Source organism: Epinephelus lanceolatus, chromosome 7 (genome assembly GCF_041903045.1).
Source record: "Epinephelus lanceolatus isolate andai-2023 chromosome 7, ASM4190304v1, whole genome shotgun sequence".
Taxonomy (NCBI): Eukaryota; Metazoa; Chordata; class Actinopteri; order Perciformes; family Serranidae; genus Epinephelus; species Epinephelus lanceolatus.
The window spans coordinates 9,138,534-9,163,358 of NC_135740.1; the positions used below are offsets into that span (position 1 = coordinate 9,138,534).

Genomic DNA, 24,825 nt, shown 5'->3' on the forward strand with positions numbered 1-24,825 from the left:
TCAGAACCAGTGAGTGGACTGCGCAGTCCTGCCTGAAGCAACAACATGGGACTGCTGGTTTCAGTAAGCTTCAACCAGTGATAATACCAATGACAGCTGCAGCTGCTTTGTTATGAACTAATTATATGTAAACACACTTATCCTTGTAGCTGATGAAATGTTTTTACTTCCACAGGTGTCTGCTGTAAAATAATTCTAACAATGACAGTGAGGGGAAAAGTTCAGTTTACAGTCAAATCTTTATTTTTAACCATATTTAAATCAGATCAAAGTCATTCATTATCAGCAATTACATGGTACCTTATATAAACAAATAACTTTGTTGCATCACACTGGCTTTTTTTTCTTCAAAATTATCTTATTTTCAAAATAGAATTTTATTAATTCATAACTACAGAATACATAAAGCGGCATTTAACATAATTGCTGCAAGTAATAACTTTATACATGAGACAGAGACAAGAGCCAAAGCTCAGTACACATAAAGTATTAGAAATGACACCAGGCTTTGAGGCCAATAACTGCAGTGGTTCATCACGTTACAGCTGAGAAGCTGCAGGAGGTGTTTCTTACACGCAGACGGGGGCAGAAAAACACAAAAGAAATAATATGTGTGGTTGCTACTCCTAGCAAGTATGAAAAATACGGCATGGTAGCTACAACTCCACAAAAAGCCGAGGCGTTAGTGCTTTGTCAACACGTCAATATTTTAACGGAGCAAAATGAACACACTTCTGAAAGTTAATGGCTCGATGTTAGATGCACGTGCTTAAGAAACCAGCTCAAGTTCTGCGTCAATACCCAACCAGCCATACAGTACGTGGACAGACACAATATGATCTATAAAAACTTTGAATAAGAGCATAAGACTGGTCTCAAATGCTTTAAAGTTATTGTGGTGGTCAGATCATTCAAAAATGTACACAGAGGTAAATGATTGAGAATCTGATTATTTAGGTCTGTCTCGGTGAAATACAGTAGGAGTGCTGGCAGAGAAACAAAGAGGACTTACAAAAGAAGTCTGAGACGACGACCAGACCAAACTCAAGTACTCGTGACAAAACAGCTAAATGCTTAAAAATAAGACTCAAAATATTGCAAAGAACCAGTGGCAATTGACAGCATTTAAGCTACGATAACCAATTAGTTCACTACCTTGTCATTATATATACACAGAGGGAAAAAAACAAAAGTTAAATCAAACCAATATCACCAAGGAAAAGCTGAAAGCAAGCAGTAAATATGCTGTTACCATTTATTTACAAAACATAAGCTATTTTTTTAAACAGGATTATGCAAATAATGAAGTTGTTAGTTATGCGACCACACAGGGACTCGGTGTGGGTGACGATTTAAACATGCAGATTCAGTGCTCCCTCTAAGCCTTCAGCGTGAAATGGGACCACGACACTCAGCGGGGAGAAAGACAGACCAGCTCACTTCCTTTCACTTTACATTCCACATTCACCTCTGATGTATTAAGTAGCTTTGGAGGATGATTTTCTCCTTACACTTTGACTCTGTGTAGAGAAACTGCTGATCAATGCAATGTTTCAATCTCCAGATTTTGAGTTGTTTTCCCCCTATGTGCTCAAAGAAATATGTGAAATGACCACGACCTGTTACCACCGCATTGCATGGTGGTGGCAAACGTTTTGAAATCACATGTTGGCACCACGGAAACAAGGCAGCCAATTAGGATCCTTTCATGTGGTGGACACAACACGGCAGAGATGAATGTTAGGACCCCATAGGTAGTATATAGAGCAAGAAAGTTTGCATGGGGGAGATCGCGGTGGTGGATAGGTCAAACAGACACAGGACTTTCACCCAGGAGACCCCTGTTTGTGTCCCGAGTGAAGCTAAAAGTCAATGTGGACTTATTTTAACTTTACGTACTCGAATCCTTTGTGTAGTTATGTCCCGTCACATGACATACTTACATCCCATTCATAAACCTAACCAAGTAGTCTTGGTGCCTAAACCATGCATTTTAAAACATTACGTGCCACCACCCTGAAATTCTATGTGAAGAGGTCACGGCCATTTCACATAATTCTGTGACATCACCTTATTTCCCCAGACGTGTCCCGATGAGGACACTCACGTAAAAACTGCTACTGATACTTTGCACTCAGGCCCCTTTGCCTGTAGGCCTGTGGGAATATAATCATGCTGTAACATTACCTGCAGCAGTTTAGAGCAGAGCTGCAGATGAACAGAGTTTGGCCAGCACAGATATAACTCTGTACAATATGTCTGTATGTCAGCAGATGGGTGGAAACTATGACCAAATTAGCTAAAATACTGCAACCTTGAAAACTGTTCCCCCTGTGTGCTCTGAAGAAATGAACACCTGGTTCTTCGCAGAGCAGCATGTGCATACTGTGGCCAAACTCTGCCTCTCATGTCTGATCTGTCCTTCTGCTAGTGGTGGCTGTATTAGTAGCAGTGGATATACGCTGTTAAAGCATCTATAAGCAGTCCTCTTGTTAACTGTATTAAGCAGAAATAATTGTCTTTTGTAGTGTATATGTAGTGTGTATCTGCAAGCTTCTGCAGGATTAGCGCTGGCTATAAGCAGGCTGGACTGATGTCAGTATTTAATCAAAGCATTAGCAGTATATTAGCATTATTGCTATAGCTAGCTTAGTAGTGATTGCAGCAATTATCAGTTTTAGCACTAGCGGTACTACACTAGTATTAGCAAGCAATATGTCAAGCTAAGGAAGAGGCTACTACAAGCTGTCACTGCCTGTCAGACATTACTTTTACAAAATGCATTATGTTAGCCTACATAAAGCTAATGCATGCAGTGATCTGGAGCAGCATGGTCTATGAGCTCTATGGCAGTGGCTGGGTGGTGGGGGAGCAGGCGTAGAGGGAGCACTGATTGATTCACTGCTGTCACATCAGTATGTCCAGGTCGTCACCGTGGTCGTCCTCCTCCGTCACTCGCAGCGACAGCACCTCCTCGTTCAGAAACAGTCCGCTCAGACGCTCCTTGCGGGCCTGTCGCTGCTCTTTCAGCTGCCGCTTCCGGAGGGCTTTCTGCTGAAGCTTGCGCTGCTTGGAACGTTTCTGAAGGACACGAGAGAGACAGGTCAGAGAGGACACCAAGATGAGGATCAAGGCATTGAGGTAATCAACTTTGATTACTTGTTCAAAAAATTAAATCTTGATCTGAATGATTCTGATTTGGAAATCTCATATTTTACTTTCCAGGATCAGTAAATCCATCTTACTTTTGTGCCGTTATTTCAAGGCGAGATACAAACAAGAGATACAAGCTTTTATTAGAAGAGACAGAAAACAGTATGAGGGGTGCCATTATTAGAGACTACTTTTGACTGTGTCATTGTAATTAATATTAAGTGATAAATGAAAGTTAAAATTAATTTATTTATCCTGGCTTCATATGAGCAGAGGAAATCTCCGCTTGTTGCTAGGCTAATTTATACAACAGGGTTCCTACAGCTTAAGGCAAGTTAAATTTAAGACTTTTTAATGCCACTTGAAATGAAATTTAAGGTCAACAACACAATCAACACAAATGAAAAAACTCCCTCATTTGATTTGTGTGATTTAGGGCTGTCAAAAAAATATTATTCGAAAAATTGTCGAATACTTGCCACGATTTTCGAATAGTGTTTTTGCTTGTGTTGCCCATCCTTAAAAACTACGCACTGAAGTATCCAAACATTGCTCAGATAGTGAGGCAGAAGTTGATCATACCTGGCACTTCAGTGAGGTCAGAACGGGTGTTTCATCTGAGTGTCACGTTCATATTGCGTCAGCAATAAGCATCTTATTTTGGGTGGGTTTTTTTTTTTTGTAAAAATAAATAAATAAATAAATAAATTTAAAAAAAATAATACAAATAATAATTAATTCGAAAATACTCTAAATCAATTTCATGGGGCTTTTGACAGTCCTATTGCGATTGGTATTTTGTCACGGTGTTCAGACACCACAGTACCTCTACTTTTAGCGTAGGCGTGCACCCAAACATTGTCTGGAGATTTGGTGCTGCTGTCCCGGTTGTTGATATCGGAGATGGGGGTGGAGGCACGGTAGAGACGAGAGTTTGTTGACAGCTTGATTTTGCCTTGATTCCCATCGTGCTGATTTTGAAACATTTCTTGCACAAAATACACCGTGCCTCGTGTAAATTGCCTGGTACCGGTTTCAGCCATCCAGAAAAATCTTTGTTGAACAGCCAGTTTTCATTAAATTTAAACTTTCCCATGTGGTCCGACTGCTACATGAACGACGTGCATCTGCTCTGAGAGTCACGGCCACAAACACATCACTGTTTTGTTGGTTCCGTTCTCGTGATTGAGTGACGTTACTGCTATTCGGCAGATTATTTTTAAAAAATAAATGTTACCTATTATTTTTAGATTTGAGACTCATTACGATCATAAAATCCTACTTACCATGTGTTAACATTTTTAAGACTTTTGAAAGATTGATTTAAGACATTTTAATGCCAATTAAGGCCTTATTTTTAGATTAATGAATTCAATGCCTTTTAAGACTTTTTAAGGATCCGCAGGAACCCTGTACAATGTAAAATGCCATAGGCTTGTGCTTGCATGTTACATTTGTTTGGAAAACATGTTTAGTATAAGACAGTTCCTGATTTTCTGGATCAAACATATCCAATCCTACAAAAAAGTTTTGAACAACACATACTGAAGGTTTGACTGAGACTAAAACCAAGAAAACACAATCTAATCTGATTTCAGAATCCTTTTTTTTTTTAACTTTTTTTTGAACAGCCCATTTGCAAGATTCAATCAAATCCAAAAGCAGAAATCTGATCCGTAGTCTCACAAACCCGAGCCCAATAATAAGATTGCGAGAAAAGTAGAGATCATCTCCATCTTCTTACATAACACACACACACACACACACACACACACACACGCGCGCGCACACACGCGCACACATTCATGTTTCTTACTTTAGAGTCTCGTATACGTTCTGCAGCACTGGATAGGTTGCCATCACTGTGAGCTCTGCTGATGTTGGCAACACTGCTTCCACTACAGGCTGATGCTGTACCACCTGGAACACATGGAAATATCAACGGTATTACAACCAAGAAAACCGTGCTGAAAATTAATATTAATATTAAAGTTTTTTATTATTTCACCAACAGAAGTGTCTTTCTGACATTGCCCACCGCTACAGGATCCTCTGGTTGTAGCACCATCACTGCTAGCCAACCAGGTGGCATCTTACCTGCTACAGAGTTGGAGGCTGTAGAGCCAGTGGAGGAGCTGGCAGAGCTGACCATGCTGGCGTTGCTGCTGCTGGCTCCACTGACGCCGCCAGTGCTGGCGCTGCTGTGGCTGCTCCTCTTCCAGCCCTCTCTGGTGCTGCTGGCCCGCTGCCTGGGACTGTGCTCTCTGATGTAGTTTCGCACCTGATGACATCATACAGGTCAAAATTTTTTTTTACTTTTCACATGCTACATAACTTACTTTTTTAAAAAAAAAAAACCTCAGTTAACTGATGTATTAGCAAAGAGTGCTTCTCTTTCATACACCACAATGACGAACAGCTGAAACAGAAAGCCGACTAAATATACCCTTCAAAGCCGGAACCATGTGAATTCAATTATCCTACTACCTTTTTCCTTATAGTTAAATATGCAAAGTGAAATCATGTGTGAGAGAGAATCTTCTTTATTTGACTTGTAAAGTTTAAGTAAAGTGTTTCAGAGTTAGTGCCCACCTGCTTGAGTTTCTCGTCTGTGAGACAGTTGAGCTCTATGATGAACTCGCTGTCAGTGGGAGAGATCTGTGCGCAGGGGTCGATGATCTTGATGATGTCCAGCTGCTCTCTCAGGCCCATCTCTGTGCTGACTTTCCGACTCAGGTACTCGATGTACTCCACCTGAAAGTGGAAACACAGACGTGTGGTTTTGAGTTTTGTTCCTTTTTTCCCCAGGTATCTCTGAAGACACTGAAGACTGAAAAGGTGAATATTAAGTGTGTAACCCAGTGTAATGGGGTGTTTCTGACAACTGGAGTAAATGAAGCAACAATTAATGACCTGAAAATAACTGGTGCCTTATATTGCTGACACAGATGAATTAAAAAAAATGTAATTAATTAATTAAAAAAATAGCCTGGATCAGCCCTGGTTCTGTGCATAAGCTCAGCACAGCACTACCTACAACGAAGCAAACTACTGCAAGTGGAAAAGAGTTCAAACAAATCTTTTATAGTATATATCTATCTGCAAACAAATAATACAATGAAAGGATGCAACTTGCTGAAAATCCAGACTGTACAGATGGGAAGAATGTCTATACTAATACGATGTTAGCTTGGGAATGCAACGCAATTGCGCTGCTGACTCAAGTTTTGAAATCTGCAATGATGTGGCTTTTCATAAATTCATTAAATTTGTCCCCCTGTGAGAACGTTTTCCACTTTAAGCCCTCTTGTTTAGTTTGTGAATTACAACTAGGTGACAGGGGAAAAAAACAAAATACTAATCTTGGTCTTGACAGCTCCAACAAAGCAGGGGCGTAAGCACGTTTATCAGTTTCACTGATATGAATTCTAAGCAGTGTTTATTTTATCAACAAAATTTTTTTTACCAATAACTGTTCACTGACGTCCTTATTTCATGGCTAAATTGTAACAACGTAAATGAAAAAATACTGACAGCAAAAATGATGGTAAAAATCTCTGTTTGTTATTCCCTGACGAGCAAAGTTGAGACAAAATACTTGGCTCTGCTTGGGCAAACAACCTCAGTCAGTAATCACCTGTGTTTTCAATTTTAATTGTGTCAGCAATTAGCATGCCTTACTTCAATAGCATATTGTTTAATTTAACATAGCCTAGCTAGCTTGTGGTAAACATGCACTTCTTCTAAAAGATGATTTATGATTTCTAACAACTCATAAACAGACACTATTTCATTCTGTGAACATTAAGCACAATTTGGTATTAATTTTAGCTCCATGTGATGTCAATAAACATGTTGTATCCCAGATATCATTATTGCTTGTTTGCGTTAACTACATTGTTTCCTGAATTTTTACAAATGTTGATTTCTGAGTGAAACATGATGCCAAATTTAGCAGAAGACCTCATTAATATCAGATATGTAAAGTATCTGTAATATAAATAACTCTGGGCATTCATTTTTATATTATATGACAGAAATAAGGTCAGTCAGTAACACATTCTCAGCCCAAATAACGAATGTATGCTTACTTCTTACTGGAATTTTTATAGCCAGGAGAAATATCTTTCAGCAAAATCCACTACAGTATCATGAATCTGTCTGAGAAAATTAGAACTAAAACACTGACTGAAATTCATCTAAAATAAAATTAAAGTCCCACTACATCTTGACTAAAACAAAACAAAAAGACTAAACTGTCACTTTAAACCAACTACAATTTTCAGTAAATGACAAAGACTCTTGTCAAAGTGAACACTGATTCTAAGCACTGTGACAGCACTGAGAGGTTACTAACTTAAAAAGACAATAACACAGCTGTGTGTGCTGGCTTTGTTTACTTGTTCATCATTGGTCATGGCACTCCATGGTAACTCATCTAGGTTGCGATGAGGGTGGGGCTTAGGCTTCCTCTTGGAAAACAGACAGGGTGAACTTGGCACACTCGGGATGATGTCCGAAAGGACATCACTGCCGCTGGCAATGTCACTTCCTGGTAACTGGGTGGACAGAAGTAAGACAGGCAGACAGTGAGCAGCAGAGAAACATTAAAAGAGCACTGATTACTGGACAAACTATCCTGTAAATCACTGAAACACCCACACTCTCTGTGTTTGATGCAAACAAATAATGCAACTAGGTTCTCATGACTTCCATCCTAAAGCACCTGAAATTAAAATCAGCAGTATTTTTAACACATCCTTGTGGTAAGGCTGGGCGATATGATGGTATAAACTGTGCAACGGCAGGACTGTGTATTGCCAAATCTCTGGTAGAGTTTTGGCAACAGTGTTAGCTATCTGGGGGCAGGCTATGGAGCAAATCAGGGTTGGATTCTTGTGTGATCTTGTGAATCCACTTGCCTTGCTAAGTAACGTGATTTGGGCAGACGTGGAGGAGGAGAGTGAAGCTGTAAATACAGAAACATGTATAACTGGAAATTATTGTTCTCAGGAAGCTTAAAGCTTCTGTTTTAAAAGAATTTTGGTTTTAAGTGTTGTCTCATGTGGGGCAGGTGTTATTTGTTTGTATTAGAGTTTCAAATAAAAGAAGGAAACAGTTAAATGTAATGAGATAAGGTGATGTTGTTTTAAACCATTTCTTAATTGAATTTAAAGAACAATTACTTTATTGTGATGTACACTGTTACCGTGATATAAAATTACATTATACACAGAGACAGAGGATCCTGGCCATATCTCCTACCACTAACTTCTAGTTTACATAACCAGCTGGAAAAACTGACCTGCCACTCAAACTCGCTGTCAGACCAATCCCAATAGGTGCTGATAGAGGAGGAGACATCACTGCAAACGCTGCCCTCTGGAAACAGGTCCAGAGATGTTAGTTCTTGGTCATCCAGGAGGGAGTAACAGTCGTCCTGATCCCCCACAGACACAGAGGAGAAGAGCTCCTCACTGCACTCTGAGCTGGCAACACTGGTCCCACAGGAAGTAAGGTTCCACCTGGAAGAACAATGAGTGAACGTCAAAGTTCCTTCTCAACATGAGTCATTTCTGGAAATTGTTCAGATCATTTTCCTGAGACAGAGTGGTTGGATGTACATTTTAACAATGCACATGTCTTAGATTGTTGTCTTAACAAGGGATTTACAAAAATATAGATGCAAAAGTCACTGAGGATTTTTTTTAGTGTCAGCTGCATGTAACTATTTATATAGTTTTCTGCACAGTTACACTTTAACAGAGGCAAGAGGTTTAGTGGAGATTTTTGTTTATGTGGAACCCTGTGTTTTCTATTTCAATTGATAACCAACTGCTAAGTCTGGTACAACTGCCCTTGTGCTGTATATTTGGGAGTGAGACAACGCAAACACACACACAGTATGAAATACATCAATACTAGTGCACTGCCAACTTGACAAGCACATTAACATTTGTCGATAGCAATGTGGTGAATGCCACCGGCAGCTGCAATGACATATACTGCAGCAGATGGTGGAAGGTCCAGCTTTTGTCCCTTCGGATACCCTACCATAAAAACGGATATAGTAAATTAATTTCCAAAACAACTATGAAATAACCTTTGAAAATACACTCAGAAAGTCAAGTTTACCTCACAGACAAGTGACACACACGTTGTGAACACAAACACACACTGTCTACTTGCCTGTTACTGTGAAAGCGGTGTAGAGGATCTGTTCTGTGACAAGATGAGAGTTGACAGCCAAAGTCACTGACGTCCAGGGTTCCCACATCACTGAGGTTGGCTCTTTGGGAGAGGAGAGGGAAAGGCTCCTCTGGGGCCAAAAACTTCTCATACAGAGACTCAGACATGGCTAGATGTTCCTGGCACAGAAACAGAAGCAAAGATAAGACAAACATCACAGGGCATTTTGAAACAGAGCTACAGTCTCCAAAATAATCGTCAAATTCAATAAACACATCTGACACGCTCTCAAAAACAGCTTCACAAAAAGGTAGTACGTATTGATCGCAAAGTTGTTGTTTTGGACTGCACTGGCTTCTACAGGTGTCCAGGGCTGTGTCATATGATAGTCATCTTGCATAAAGTTTGTTTGTGATTTATGGTTTATAGCCATACCACTATAAAACACCTCACCTCTGTCTGACAGAGAGCACTCACAGCTCTCTTCAGCCTCTCCTCTATAGCTATAGCTTAATAGTTATGTTAAAACCATTTGTTTGCACTGCTGGTAATAACAAATTGCACACTTGTAGCTATTTTGTACATTTTTACAACCTCTACCTCACTTCTGAGTGTTGTGTATACAGTTTGATCTTTTTACTCTTGCAATTTGATATTCTTTATTTTATTTTATTTCTGTATATTTTGAATTTCAGTACTAGTCATTTTTGTATATATTTTGTATTTCTACATTCTAATGTCCACATACTGTTTGATTACTTGGTGCTGTAACACAAGAATTTCCCAGTTTGGGATCAATTAAGTACTATCTATCTATTTATTTGTATACAAGATTATTGATTCCAAGTCTAAACAACAGACTCTCTGCTCATGTTCTTCTATACTAACAATGCTTGCAATATTTAACACCAATACACTGTGTTCATAACAAAGTAGAAAAAGTATCCTTATAGATTTTACATCCTTTTTTTCCTGTAAAGAAAATGTTACAAAGATTGTGGCAAAATATAAATGACGACTCAATTTTTATATTTACAGAATATGATTAATCTATTTTCCCATTGCTTACACTCACTTAGATATGCAGATATTTATCACTAGGAAAGTTGGTAGCAATGTGCAGATTAATGTGTTTTATGTCACATGGTGTTTTCTGTTCTGGGGTGGAAGTTAATAGTGATTAATCTTACATAACTCATTTCGGGTAAATTTCACATTAGAAAAATACATATGTACTGCTTCAAACATCTTGTAATCAGAGTCTAGTTGTATGGCACTTGAATTTACAGACAGGAGGACTGTAATGAAAAGGCCACAATATATATTTATGCATAAACTTAACCGAATGAACACTTCAAGAGAGTCGCCTTGAATAAAGGCAGCTGAAAAAGAAAAAACACTACAAAAATGTCGCACCCAGTCACTCAACAACGCAAAACTTTTTTGTCCATCCAAATACTAGCAAGCAGTAACATCTGGATTTTGAATTTCGATCTTTGCTGGTAACGTTAACATTAATAACGTCAGTGGGCAAAGCTAATTAATTTACCTACTGATTATGTTTTTTCTTTTCTTTCTTTCTTTTTTTTTTTTTTGCCTAAACTGCTCACTACTGTTTATTGTTGACACTAGATTTCATCCACATTAGGCATCCAACTCCCATAACGTAACTTGTTTTTCTTAACAACACACTAAAATGCTTCAATATAAACATATCGTCGTATGAAGAAAGGTGAATCAAATGAGAATCCAGCATTAGATAAGGTAGCCACATTAGTTTGGATACACTTTACATTAACATTAAACGTCGATATCGTCTTTGCTAAAGACGAGCAGCCTGTAATTTGAACACAACACAAGCTAACACTGTTAGCTAACGTTTGTTGCTAATCCCCCGAATGTCCACGTAGCGTTTACAAAGCCACAAAACGACACTGAACTAATACTTTCCACCCACTAACACATCTGAACGGTTTATTAACCTGGCGCAGTTGTAATTAAGAGGCTATCTACATTATAACACCAACCTTTCGTCGTTCAAACAATGCTCATTTCTGCCACCTCCATTTGCAAATCCTTTCTTTTCTACGGATGATCTAAGCTGTCACCGCGAGACTCCCGGGAGCGAGCACAGCGTCATGTGACGTGAAGGCGGAAGTTGTCACATAAACAGAGAACTAGCATAAAACAGCACAAACGCCTGTGCTTCAATTTATCTTTTTGCCGTTTGTTATCTCAGCAATATACAGTATATTATTATTATATATATTATTATTAGTGCATGGTGAGTCATGTCTTCAAGCCATACAAAGGACTCCAGCTTTTTGGGAGGCAGGATACCTCCAGAAATCGAGTCCATGTCGAAAAACCTGAAGGATGTGGACCAAGAGTTGTTCAGAAAAATACTGAAAGGTAACGTTAAATACCAGTTTGAGCGAGATAATAGTGTCTCCCTAAAACGGCTTTCGTAAATTATAAATGTTTTTAGCTAATGTCACTCATTACGGACTTGTCTGTAATTTTCTCAAAAAGTAATGATATTAAGGAACCAACAGCCTTTGCTGCGAAATTTTGACAGAAAGATGTGAAGCTAAAATGACGGTATAAGCAGGAGACTCCTACCAAAATGCTCCTGCTGATGCATGCATGCTCAGCTCTAATAAGACTCAGCCCACGAGACTCTGATCAGTACTATCAGTTGAAGCCATCAAATGAATGAGTTAAAGGGATAGTTCGGATTTTTTGAAGTGGGGATGTATGAGGTACTTATCCATGCTGTGGACAGAGGACAGCAACAAAAATTTAAAAGTCCTATATAAAAAAAATCTATATCAGTGTACATGTATGCTATTTTGACAGTATGTTCAGTGCTTTACTTTGCCATCAGACAGCCCGTTTCAATGGGAAAGCCATTAATGGCTTCAGTTCCCCATCTGTGCTCTCATCAAAGCTGCCAGACTCCATTTAGAAAACAGTCATTTTAGCCTGCTGAACACGGGAGCTGCTGGTCCACCAATGCTTCCATCAGTTAGTTAGTTTGTGTTATTGTGTGACTTTGGTGAATCCAGATAAATCCTATTAAATGCCAAAGTCCCACAGTAACACAAACAAACTAAATGATAGGGCCAGCAGTAGTCCAGCAGCTCCTGTGTTCAGCAGTGTTAAATTACTGTTTTTCTCAACGGAGTCTGGCTTTGACGAAAGTGATATAATGGCTTCATTTTTCCGGTGGATATCACTGTCTGACATTTAGGTAAAGCAGTAAGAATATTCTAAATATAGCATACCTTTAAATTGATAGTCATTTTTTTTGGGTGGCTACAGCAGTACATTGCTTAGCTTCCACGTCAGACTCCAGCCTCCTCCGCCAAACTAGGGGCGTGCCGACTGACATCTACTCAATGAAATATACTGTCTGTGGATAAGTACCCCATACAACCCCACTTCAAAAGATCTCAACTATCCCTTTAATGTGCCTTGAATTTTTCTGTGTCCAGCTGTGGTCAGTGCTCTGGAGGGGAAGGACTGCAGAGAGGTGATGAAGTCGATAGCGGACAGCAGCATCATCCCACAGGAGAGGCTCAGTCACATTGTAGCTGGAATGTACAGAGTGCTGTCTGAGGCCATTCGTATACCCACATCATCACTTAAACAGGAGGTAAGCTGGTGATAAACTCTGGAAATTATATGTTGGAATATGTTGGCACACAACACAAAATCATTCTGCGTCAGTAACTTGGCAGCTAACAGATGGGCACTGCAGACATTTTGACATGTCAAAGCATGAAAAGCCCAGGTGTGACTGCATTGGATTCAGGTGTCCACACACCTGTAGGGGAATCTAGGGCAACCAATGCTAACTGCTTCCTCTACATAAGCATGGAACTACACATTAAGATGTAAAAAAAAACATAAAGTCTTGAATAAATTAATCCTCAATGTGTTGTTTGTGTCCCTGTTTAGGCCTTCAGAGAAGATCTTAGAGAACTGAGGCAAGTCTCATCATTTTATCACATCCTCGGTGTTTTGATGCATTATCACTCCTGCTTATAACACAACACAATTTCAACCTGAGATGCTGAATTTGTTGTTTCTGTTGTGTTTTGTCACGTAGGATACCTGAAGACTTTATCACAGATTTCTCCAGTGTGGTTTTTGGCAGCAGGTATGTCAAGTTTACAGCCTCTGAATGTAGACATTGATACATTTAGTCGCTGTTTTTGTGTCTTCTTATGAAAGCACAGAGCTCCCTTTAAAACAGTAAAGAAAACATGCCTTTTTCACATTGCAATTTAAACTTGTTAGGCCAGTGTTGTGGTCGTGGTCAGTCAGACTGTGTGTTTTCAGACATTCTCTCAGATTTGTCCATGAATTCAGAACAGAGCTGCTATGGCTGTCATTCAGATGCTGTTCATAGATACATGCTGTGACACACCTCTCTCTGTGTTTGCAGGCGTGCAGCTCTAGAATCAGCGGCCTCCCAGAGTGATCCACACCTCCCCACAGTAGAAGACTTTAAATGGAGAGTGGATGTTGCCATTTCTACAAGGTAGGGGAGGGAAGACATGTTTTTGTTTTTCAACCTATAACTAATTCATTGAAGCTTTTCTATTTTTGTTGTTTGGTGTCTGCTACATCTTTCCTGGGAAAATCTCTCAGACATGGGACATGTTTTATGCGTGTACTTTGTTTGTAATAAATACAAGGAGAAGTGGATAGTCGGACTGAGCAGGAATGGTCACCATGGTGGAACAGACTTAGCAGACATCTGCTAAAAAAAAGGTCCATCAAAAGAAAAACATGTTTTGGACATATTTCTTGAAGAAATATAATTTCTGTGTCTGTGTCTCATCTGTCTCCACAGCTCTTTAGCCAGGGCCCTGCAGCCTTCTGTTCTGATGCAGATGAAACTGTCAGATGGAAGCTTTCATCGCTTTGAGGTATTTAAGCAATTGATTTGGTCTTGATACCACAGGCAGGTTTACATCCTTCTCAAAGTAACCTGTTGCTATTCGAAAAAATTGAGCCCAGATAAAAAAATACAAAACCCACTGAGTATAATGCTTCCATTTTGATACCAGTACTGAAGGCATATAGACCAGTGTTCCTAAAAAAAAAGAGGAAGACTTATTGCCAAAAAAGGCATGAATGATCCAGGTCCAGGCATATAAGATGGTTTGAAAAAAAAAGAAAATATCTTCATTCCAACAGGCTACAAACCTTAAAAATACACCAATGCCTGTCAACTTGCACCTTTCTCAGGGTGTAGTGCCACACAGAAATAAACCAAGTGACCAGAGTACCTAAAAAAGAAAATATAAAATTTATACGAACAATTTTGTTTTTTAAAAAACACCCAGTCATCTATTAGTTAAATATCAAATGACATAATCAGTTTCTTTTTCAGTCCTCTCAATAGATTTTGCTGCAATATATATGACATAAGTGAGATAAACAGACTGAATACTTAATCTTATTAGATAAAATAGATGTTGAAAAAGTTTTCCTTCTGGGATATATTTAGCAGTTGAAAAAAGGTACTAAATCACAATATAACACAGTATGTGTTTTTGCAATACTCAGTATGGCAAAATATTATATCGTGACTTAGTATTATGACAGTATGGTGTCATGGGGCCTCTGGTGAATCCCGCCCCTAATATTTTGTGTCATTATATCATCACACTAAAAAACAAAAAAAAATCTTCTAACAAAATCCTCGCTTTAAATGAAGTGATTAATTGGGATAAATGAGTTAGTCTGTTTTCATTAAATCAACTTCCTTTAGTATTTTATTGTGCTGTTATTTACTGCTAGGCCACCCTGTTACAGTTTTTCTCGATTGTTTACACACATTTTCTGAAAGCATGCCTCATACTCTCAGAACTCTACACACAAATCAAAAAACACACACACAATGGGCAAAACCCCTCAATTCTCCTGCGAAATGAAACTTTACATTCAAAACAATGTTATTTCTTCTCAAAATGGTATTTTGTTTTCAAATGACACACACAAACCATTATATGAATAGACATTTATAAGAACCAGTTGAACACTGATGTGCTCAATGTAAAACACTATTATGAATGGAAAACACTTCTTCTCCATTCATCATAATGACTTAGGCCTTTTTTTTGTTCATTGTTACACTTACTACAGACAGTACATACATAAGTGTGTTGTAAAACATTTTAGAATATTGTTTTTATACTCAGAACACACAAATACACAGTAACAAATATATTTTATTTTTCCCACAAAAACAATGTACACAGTGTACATCCCAACCAACACAAAGTTGCACATACAGTGGTCTACATACAAAACAACAGAAGAATTTACTGTATACAGTTACAGTAAAAAAAAAAAAAAAAAAAAAAAAAACACCACTATGCTGCATCCTCTCTTCTGTTTCGGTCTGGCCACAGCACCTCATCCACATCACAAGCAATGTTTTCCCTGGCCAAGCAGCGGGGCAAATACCGCCTAGCATGGCAAATCCAGCCATGAAAAGCATCAACTGCTATATCTCCACATGCATCTACCATAGCTTGGAGAAGGGGTATACGCGTTTGTGGATTTCGGTCATACACTTTCCATCTCCAGGCAGAAAAAGTGGCTCGGATCTCATCAGAGATTACGATCCTTGGCTTTCCTCGTCCTCGTCCTCCCCGTCCTCCTCCTCCTCTTACTCTCACTCCTCTGGCTCTGGCTCTGGCTCTGGCTCTGTTTCCAATGTTGGCATCAATTGCTCCAAAACAGAAAAGCTCACCTGTTGCCCTTTTAGGCTAAAGATCTGATTGCTAATTGTAAAACTGTGTGACAGGTGTTTGCCCATGTGATGAGTCAGTGTGCATAGTAGGGCCATTAACTTTAGAATTTTGAATGACAGTGTGTTCATTGTGAAAACAAGAGCTTTTCTTCATGAAAATTGTGCCAAATGCAGAGAATTGTGTGTAGTGTTTCGAAAAAAATGTGTGTTAGAACTGCAATTTGAGTGTAAAGCAGGAATTGTGCTTGTAGTTTAGCAGAATTGGTTCAGGGGGTTGGTGCATGAGTTACATGTTGTGGTCATTGTGTCTCAAGTACCAGTATTTGTGTGTAAACAATTGAGAAAAACTGTAATACAAGTGCGTGCCTCCCTTTGTGTGTGCCAGCGGAGGGGAAACAGTTTTGTGACCACAGTGAAATTGCTGGTTTTGAAAGGCTGAATGGCAGCTAATGTCGATTGAAGCCAAATATTTTGTTAGATGAGAACATGTAAATTTTGGAAATTATAACATTATCTTTTTCAATAAATTTTGACTTTGGACTGGAGTAACTGGAAATGTTTTGATCACAGGAGTGAGAAACACTGCTGGTGGCAGCCAGAATCTAATTCTACCGACATTTAAACAGAATGAATACACACATAAAAAAAGCTTTGCAGCATTCGAATGTCAATGAAGAAATTTATTGTCAATGCCATGAATGAAATTTAAAAGCTCAAACTATTTAGTTCAGCCCTAATTTCCAGGGAATCTCCAGCCTGTGGGCAGAGAGAGGTTGGTCGTTAGCCAGTGGGCTAATTAGGTCTGTTTCAGTTGTTACATAATAAGATCACAGTGGAATAATTGAGGTAACGTTTACTAACTACAGCCTAACCTAGAACCTGTTCCTGACCTAGTGCACATGATGACAGTATTGTTTCTATGTTTACACCATGTCTGCATGGTTCTACTTATTGTATAACATTTATTACAAAGCAGTGTACAACAGATGCTACAGAAGTGCCATTTTTTAAAGAATTGTAGCTGGACCTCTGACTGTGTTTCTTCTGTCTGTTCTTACAAAATTATCAGTTTAAATGACAAGGGAAAAGACCAAATCTTCAGTTCAAAAAATAAGCAAAAGACATAACAATCTGACTTTATATAAAGAAAACAATTGTAGTTTTACTAAGCAAACAGCAGCAACCTTTCTGCCTACACGTCCCAGAAACAACCATTATATGAGAAAAACAGTTATAACTTGTATTATAAAAATATTAATGTACTCTCAAGAAAAATGGCCCCTAGTCACAGGTGATTTTGTAAATGATACAAAGAGTGAGAAGTGAGAAAGTTGACAGCAAACTGGATCAAATCTTCAACAAGTTAGTAAGATGCATTACTCAACAGGGGGCGCCATACTCCGTACCTGCCTGATAATTATAGAATAGATTTTGTTTTCAAAGCCAGCTACTAATGCGGACAGGAGCAGGAGGGAGGACTTATACCACGGCCGTCGCTGTACCTAGTGCAGCAGTTATGTAATCAGATTACAGCAGAATTAGGAGATTAGTAGCAACAACATCCGGTGTGCAGATTCTATTGATGGATGTTCCTTAAATCTACCTGATGTGTGTTTCTCAGGATCTGTTCCAAAACATGACTGAAGATTATCTGCTGCTGTCACAACAACAAACAAACAGAAGAGACGGCTGAAGTTTTTCATAACCACTCTCTGTAATTAGCACATGTATCCTCTCTAGTGCAGGATGATCACTCACAGTCAGCTTGAGACTTTAACACAGGAAAAAGAGGTACAGAAATTATAGTAGATATAGATAAAATATACAGTTTAGGGGTGGGAATCTGTAGGCACCTCATGATAAAATTTGATTCAGAGGGCTATGATGTGATTATAAAATGATTATTGATACTCTTGATACGTCAGGTGTTTTTATTTCTCTGTGGTTTATATAAATGTCTCCATGCCCTGGACAGATGTTGCTGGAGGCATTGCTTTTTTCGGGTTGTCTGTCCCATTCTCGTGAACATGATATCTCAAGAATGCCTTGAGGGAGTTTTATTTCATAATTTTTTCCAAATTTGGCACAAACGTCCACTTGGACTCAGGAATAAACAAATTGATGAATTTGGTGGTCAAAGGTCACAGTGACCTCAATAATTCATATGCTAATTATGATTTTAAAAAAACTTAATTGATGTCTAATAGGATAAAATGATGAAGTGATGACATTTTATATCCAAAAGGTCAAAGGTCAGCTTCACTGTGACATCAAGATGTTCTGCAAAAACACTTTTCTGGCCACATATACAACATCATAAACTCAGAGACAGTTTTGGTCAGATAGTAAATTGGTGACACTAATATTGTGTGTCTACCTTGAAACCGTGCTGATTGTATAGATCTGTGCTGCTGGGTTAAAGCATCCACATTTTAGATTCTGTAGCTTCTTTGCAGCAGCATCATATTTGAGGCATTGTCTGCTGTTATGGCTGCATTATGAATCTGGACAGACATGGATGTAAACTGCAACTGCAACTTGACTGGTTCACTGGTTCGCGGAGACATACAACAGCGAGGTGGTAATTCTAGTTCCTCACTGTGTGACTGCTATGCTACTTTTAAAACATATCGTATTTGAATAACCAGAGGAATTTAGATATATACAGTGTGGCTCTTGTTCAGGTCACTTTTTTTTCAACTTCATAGAAGTCGCTTTAAAGCCAGGGGGGTGCCCCTCACATTGTATCCATTTGCAGTTACTCACATTCAGCCATCCTCACCAACAATCAGAATGTAAACACATGCATGTTTGCTTCTGTTAAGTTTCACCATCCAATTGGTTCAGCAGTGACAAACACACAGCCTAGTCTTACAAAATCGTTACAGGCGATCATAATGCTTAAAAATCAGCTTAATATTTCCAATAATTGATCTTTTCACACTGAGATGCTTTGCAATGTATCTTTGAATTGATTTTTTCCTCTACCCCTAATTGAATACATACCCATATATTTGTATTGTTTTAGGTCAAAGGTCAGACTCAAGCATGAATTATTTAATGTGACGTTTAAGGCCTTTCAGACTTTCAACAGCTCTTTCGGTGATTATTTACCTTTTTAAACACCACTGCACTCACAGAGGACAGGTGTGAGGGAAATTAAACTGTAACAAAGGGCTGACAGTGTACAAGAACAGGAAGTCACATTTTTCTTTTACACTTTAAACAATGTCATTTTCTCAGGTATTACTTACAAATATTAATGATGGTCCTCATCCCACAGCTACAGGTTTTTGTATGTCATTGCGGTAATGCACTCCATTAACACTTGAGCTACACCTTGGCTCTGCAGTTGTTTCTTATACTGGACACCTTGTCTGTTTTGCATTGTGAATTAATTGTTGTTTTCTTGTTCAGGTGCCTGTGTCTAAGTTCCAGGAGCTCCGATACAACGTGGCTCTGATTCTCAAAGAGATGAACGATCTGGAGAAGAGGAATATTCTCAAAATCCAAGATTGATATACCACACAGGCCTGTTATTTAATGAAACTGTAAACCACTCTGCTTAGTTTTTGAGATTCAGAGAGAGAGAGTTTTATAAGTTGCATCAAACGCTGCATGTTTTAATAATGTCTAATATGATATTATGAAAGATAAGAATAATCTGCCTGTCACGATGTCATGATGTGATGGTGTTGGCATCCAACATTCTTGACTGTTGACAAAATGATAAGAATAGTCAGCCTGCTGGCTTCAGTGCCTAGTGACCTATTGAAGACAAAAAGACACGGACTCACAGCCTAAATTAAAAACTGTATCACTCTTCTCTTACGTTGTTGTAAAGTGTACATATTAGCATTATTAAATCAGTGGTTATAGAGAGATATGAGACAGCTGCAAAGCCTCCAGAGTGCCAAAATATAAATGCAGTCAAGTGAGCACTCAGACACTCTTTCACTTCTCTGACTGCTGTCTTGTGATCTGATCTGTTAGAGAGTGAACATTTTGTTCACATGCTTCTGAAACACAAAGACGTGCGAGTCAAAGGATGAACCAGGAGATTTTTTCTCTATGTTTGTACACATGTAATTCAGCAGTGACAAAACGGAAGATTCACGTCTTTTGGACTGTAGCATGATTGTATAAAAAGAACAATGATTCTTCTGTTATTTTGTATGTTTTTTTTATAATGATATTAATAACTTTTACCTCTAAAACCACATTTCTCTAATAAAATCTGTCCATTCCTGAACATGCAAAGAGCAGATGATTTGTTCAGAGAGGTTACAATTCATATGGTGCTTTCTTTTAATGGCTTGACACTTTTCACCCCTACAACACCACCACAAACACACTATGGAAATGAGTCAACAAAGTGGCAGCCTCAACAGACGTGACAGATAAGCGACAAATCATATCATGAGGCTGTGTCAAAAGCTGTTAATCAACAAAACCATCAATCATACAGTGATTCAAGCTTTATTCAATTTATTATTATTATTTGTTTATTATGTGATGCCCCCAGAAATTTTTCATAGGGGTGTACAGATGGGGCCACTGACATTGTGGGGTGGCACACCAAAACCAAAAGCTATTACTGAATTTCAGGAATCTGGTTGAAAACTATGTCAGTGTGAGAATTAAGGAATTGCATGCTGATAGACTTTGGTTTCTTATTTTACAGTTAATGATACTAATCATCTGATATGCATTGACTAATACTGGCTCAGTGACGATTGTGAGTTCCACAACAATCCTGTTATATATGTTAAGCATCTGCATGTGTTTGGCGATTCTTTGTTTTTCAGATATGCTGGTTGTCCTTTTCCTTTTAGAAGACAAATATACACTCACCAGCCGCTTTATTAGGTACACCTATTCAACTGCTCCTTAACGCAAATAGATTATTAGCCAGTCACATCGTGGCAACTCAGTGTATTTATGAATGAATGAATGAATGTGCTTATTTCAGTACATTTCAATAATCAATGTAACTGAAAAGGTGTAGGTAGAAGCTATAAACACCTACCCCTTTTACCTTACAAAATTATACCCGACATAACAATACAAATACAAAAGAGCAACGTTCAATCATATCAATATATTCCCCAACTCTTTTGATAGTTTTTGATGTGTTTTTTCTTGAGACACAGACGAGGTGAACAAGAAAGATATAAAAAATAAACAAAAGTCATATATATGTCTTCAGGGTTCCTACACATTTGGAATTTCAAAATTCCATACTTTTCCATACCCTAATTTCCAGACTTCTTGGCATTTTTTTTTTGTTTGTTTTTTTAAGAGAATATGCGACATCTGAGTAAATATATCAGTGTATCATATTTCACATCATATTTAATTATTCTTAATAGGCGATTGTAGCCAAGTACCATAATGGCATGCAAATAAAAACTCTGGTAAGTTCAATGTCTGGGCTGAGGCACAAAGGTTGGGACTCTCGGTGCAAGCGATGCAGTAACGAGACGTCTGTGTTTTTTCCTTTCATGTGGCTCAGAATCACCTTGTCCCCCATGTTGGCGATGCAGGGTTCAACGCTAAGGTTTTTTTCACTTGCCCGGTCAGGCAAGTTGGTCAGAGATCTACTTGCCCGAAGTCAGTTTTTACTTGCCCTATAAAAATTGTTTAAGCGGCTATCAAATAACAAAGACGGCAGTTATTTTCATGTTATGTAATCTTTATTCACACTGTATTAATTAATTAAAACAACATACGTCATGTATTGTAGCTTAATTCCTACACAAATATGAGTGTCAGGGCTTAAAGTGAAAAATTTTCCTGAGCCTGAAACCTGGGGGGGGGCAGTGGCAATCTTTGTCAATCGTTATCCGTCTATAATTTTGCGCCCTACTTGAGCCATGCCCACCTCTACTTATGTTACACCCCTCTCTCCAGTTCTACTGTATTAACACCGGGTTTAATATATTTTGCTTCCATCTCTCTGCCCTGCTCTACTCTACTTCAACGCTACTTAGCTCTCTCCCTACTCTACCAGTAGACTACCACATCCACCTGTTGCACAAAACGCACACAGCAGTGTTTCCCCTAGGATGGAGTTGTAGCAGCGGAGGTGAAGCACACGCATGAAAAATAATGGAAAGTATGGAAGTATGGAAAAGAAATATTCGATACCAGAAAAAAGTGTATATAAAAACAAATATAGACAATTAAAGAAAAAAATAAATAAAAAAAGATAATAATAATAATAGTAATAAAATGAAAAAAAAAAAATAAATAAATAAATAAAAAAGGAGGGAAAAAAAATAATATCATATCAATATATTATGTATTTAGGCATGTAGACATGGTCAAGACGACTTGATGAAGTTCAAACCAAGCATCAGAATGGGGAAGAAAGGTGACTTTGAACATGGTATGGTTGTTGGTGCCAGAAAGGCTGGTCTGAGGATTTCAGAAACTGCTGATCTACTGGGATTTTTTCTGGTATGCCTTGTTGATGCCAGAGGTCAGAGGAGAATGGACAGACTGGTTCAAGATGACAGAAGGGAAACAATAACTCAAACAACCACTCGTTACAACCAAGGTCTCTAGAAGACCATCTCTGTATGAACAACACGTTGAACCTTGAAGCAGATGGGCTACAGCAGCACAAGACCACACCAGGTGCCACTCCTGTCAACTAACAACAAGAAACTGAGGCTACAGTTCACACAGGCTCACCAAAATTGGACAATAGAGGATTGGAAAAATGTTGCCTGGTCTGATGAGTCTTGATTTCTGCTGTGACATTCAGATGGCAGGGTCAGAATTTGGTGTAAACAACATGAAAGCATGGATCCATCCTGCCTTGTATCAACGGTTCAGGCTGCTGGTGGTGGTGTAATGGTGTGGGTAATATTTTCTTGCCACACTTTGGGCCCCTTAGCACCAACTGATTATCATTCAAATGCCACAGCCTACCTGAGTATTGTTGCTGACCGTGTCCATCCCTTTATAACCACAGTGTACCCATCTTCTGATGGCTACTTCCAGCAGGATAACGCACCCTCTCAAACTGGTTTCTTGAACATGACAACGAGTTCACTGTACTCCAATGGCCTCCACAGTCACCAGATCTCAGTCCAATAGAGCACCTTTGGGATGTGGTGGAACGGGAGATTCTCATCATGGATGTGCAGCCAACAAATCTGCAGCAACTGTGTGATGCTGTCATGTCAACATGGACCAAGATCTCTGAGGAATGTTTCCAGCACCCTGTTGAATCTATGCCACCAAGAATTAGGGCAGCTCTGAAGGCAAAAGGGGTCCAACCTGGTACTAGCAAGGTGTACCTAATAAAGTGGCTGGTGAGTGTACAGCTTTAATTGATTGGAAGGAACAAAAAATTACAGAAAATGAGTCTTCTCAAGTTTAGGGGAGACTTGTGGATACCCATAAAACCTATTTTCATTAAAATATCTTGAGGTGAGATTTCAAGGGACCCCTTTGAAAGGTGTCATGCCAGTTATTCCCTCACCAAAATTTAGCCTAAATTTGGAGCATGACTTATTCTCCTTGCCAACAAGCTATGCCGACATGATTGCTAACAATTAATGCCCCAGGTTGTCTAGTTTCAAAAGATACCAAGATATCTGCTCTAGCTTGAAAAATGAGCACACCACAGCCTCTTAAAGACAGTAATGTTGGTCCATATAATTCAATTAAAATTTAGCTTAAATCAATTGAATTATATGCAATTTAAAATGTGTTATATGTAAAATACCTAGAAAAAGCATTATCTTTCACTAAACATTAAAACACACACAAAATGCTAATTAAAAAGTGAAGAAAAAATACAAAAATTATGTTTGTAAAGGATTTAGATGTGAAAGCTACAGATACTTTAATTTTTAATGCTAACATTATTCATCACTGTAATAAGGCAGTGACTATCAGCCTCCATCCCTCCATAATGCCCATCTAATATGATTTCAGTACAGATAAAAAAGGCAGTATTTTACACACAACATCTCTTCTTTGTGTGATAAGTAACAGACCTGATCCTGCCTCGCTCACAAACAGAAACCAACACAAATCAGATTTTACTTGTTTTGACAACCATAAGAAAAAACTCATCTGTTCCATGTAGTGGCAAAAATGTAATTTGCATGGTGATACACATCTTACACACATACAGTGGCTCAAACTCACAACTCAAACTCAAATCTGATTTAAGACCCCTGTCACATGTAACCTTGATTCTTTCATGCCTCTCATTCCTGTTTGTTTCTGCATTCCTCCCCAAAGGAGTGCCCTGAAATACAATTTTTCTTTCTCTGTGAATTAAGATACCTCTGGTGTTTGAGACAAGCACAAGTACATGCCTGTTATCCATCACATGAATATCCATCCTTCTTTCTTGTATAATAGTCTGTGAGGAGACTTTGAGGACAACTGCTGGTCCTGGCCTAGTCTGCAAGGTCCAGACAGTCTGTGCTAGAGGACCCAGCTAGACGTTGGCCTATTTAGATACACACATAACAAGGTTTCAAGGTGTGAAGGGACAGAAAGGTCTCTGATTGTTATGCATGTATGTCTGACTGGTGTGTGTGTTTGCATGCTTGTATAAGACTCCTCAAATGTCCTCATTTGCATATATGTCAGTCTGTCTGTTTCTGCATGCGTGTCAGTCTGTGTCTGGCTACAGCGGAGTGTCTAGTTAGGGTTTGTGTCTGTGTGTGGGATTGAGT

General features: G+C 38.7%; 2 protein-coding genes across 2 annotated transcripts; one reads left to right on the top strand and one right to left on the bottom strand.

Moving 5' to 3' along the window:
- Window positions 1–220: 220 nt before the first annotated feature.
- fam199x (family with sequence similarity 199, X-linked) lies at window positions 221–11,468 on the bottom strand. Its single transcript, XM_033633004.2, has 8 exons — window positions 11,370–11,468; window positions 9,343–9,521; window positions 8,459–8,678; window positions 7,554–7,712; window positions 5,746–5,907; window positions 5,251–5,434; window positions 4,970–5,073; window positions 221–3,081 (listed from the first exon to the last, which is right to left on the bottom strand). Exons 2-8 carry the CDS (start codon window positions 9,507–9,509, stop codon window positions 2,908–2,910), a joined length of 1,170 nt encoding a protein of 389 aa, XP_033488895.1. The 5' UTR covers window positions 9,510–9,521; window positions 11,370–11,468; the 3' UTR covers window positions 221–2,907.
- Window positions 11,469–11,476: 8 nt separating this feature from the next.
- commd5 (COMM domain containing 5) lies at window positions 11,477–20,377 on the top strand. The gene is made up of 7 exons (XM_033633005.2): window positions 11,477–11,754; window positions 12,840–13,000; window positions 13,306–13,334; window positions 13,457–13,507; window positions 13,796–13,891; window positions 14,207–14,282; window positions 19,535–20,377. The coding sequence occupies exons 1-7, from the start codon at window positions 11,634–11,636 to the stop codon at window positions 19,634–19,636; spliced, it is 636 nt and encodes a 211-aa protein (XP_033488896.1). The 5' UTR covers window positions 11,477–11,633; the 3' UTR covers window positions 19,637–20,377.
- Window positions 20,378–24,825: the final 4,448 nt, after the last annotated feature.

Excerpts from the sequence above, each read along its gene's own strand:
- fam199x (XM_033633004.2), bottom strand. The coding sequence starts at position 9,509 with ATGTCTGAGTCTCTGTATGAGAAGTTTTTGGCCCCAGAGGAGCCTTTC. Across the intron at positions 7,713-8,458 it reads ACAGCGAGTTTGAGTGGCAG|TTACCAGGAAGTGACATTGC; the intron begins GTCAGTTTTTCC and ends CTGTCCACCCAG. Across the intron at positions 5,908-7,553 it reads CCATGACCAATGATGAACAA|GTGGAGTACATCGAGTACCT; the intron begins GTAAACAAAGCC and ends TTCCACTTTCAG.
- commd5 (XM_033633005.2), top strand. The coding sequence starts at position 11,634 with ATGTCTTCAAGCCATACAAAGGACTCCAGCTTTTTGGGAGGCAGGATA. Across the intron at positions 13,001-13,305 it reads CATCATCACTTAAACAGGAG|GCCTTCAGAGAAGATCTTAG; the intron begins GTAAGCTGGTGA and ends GTCCCTGTTTAG. Across the intron at positions 13,892-14,206 it reads GATGTTGCCATTTCTACAAG|CTCTTTAGCCAGGGCCCTGC; the intron begins GTAGGGGAGGGA and ends CTGTCTCCACAG.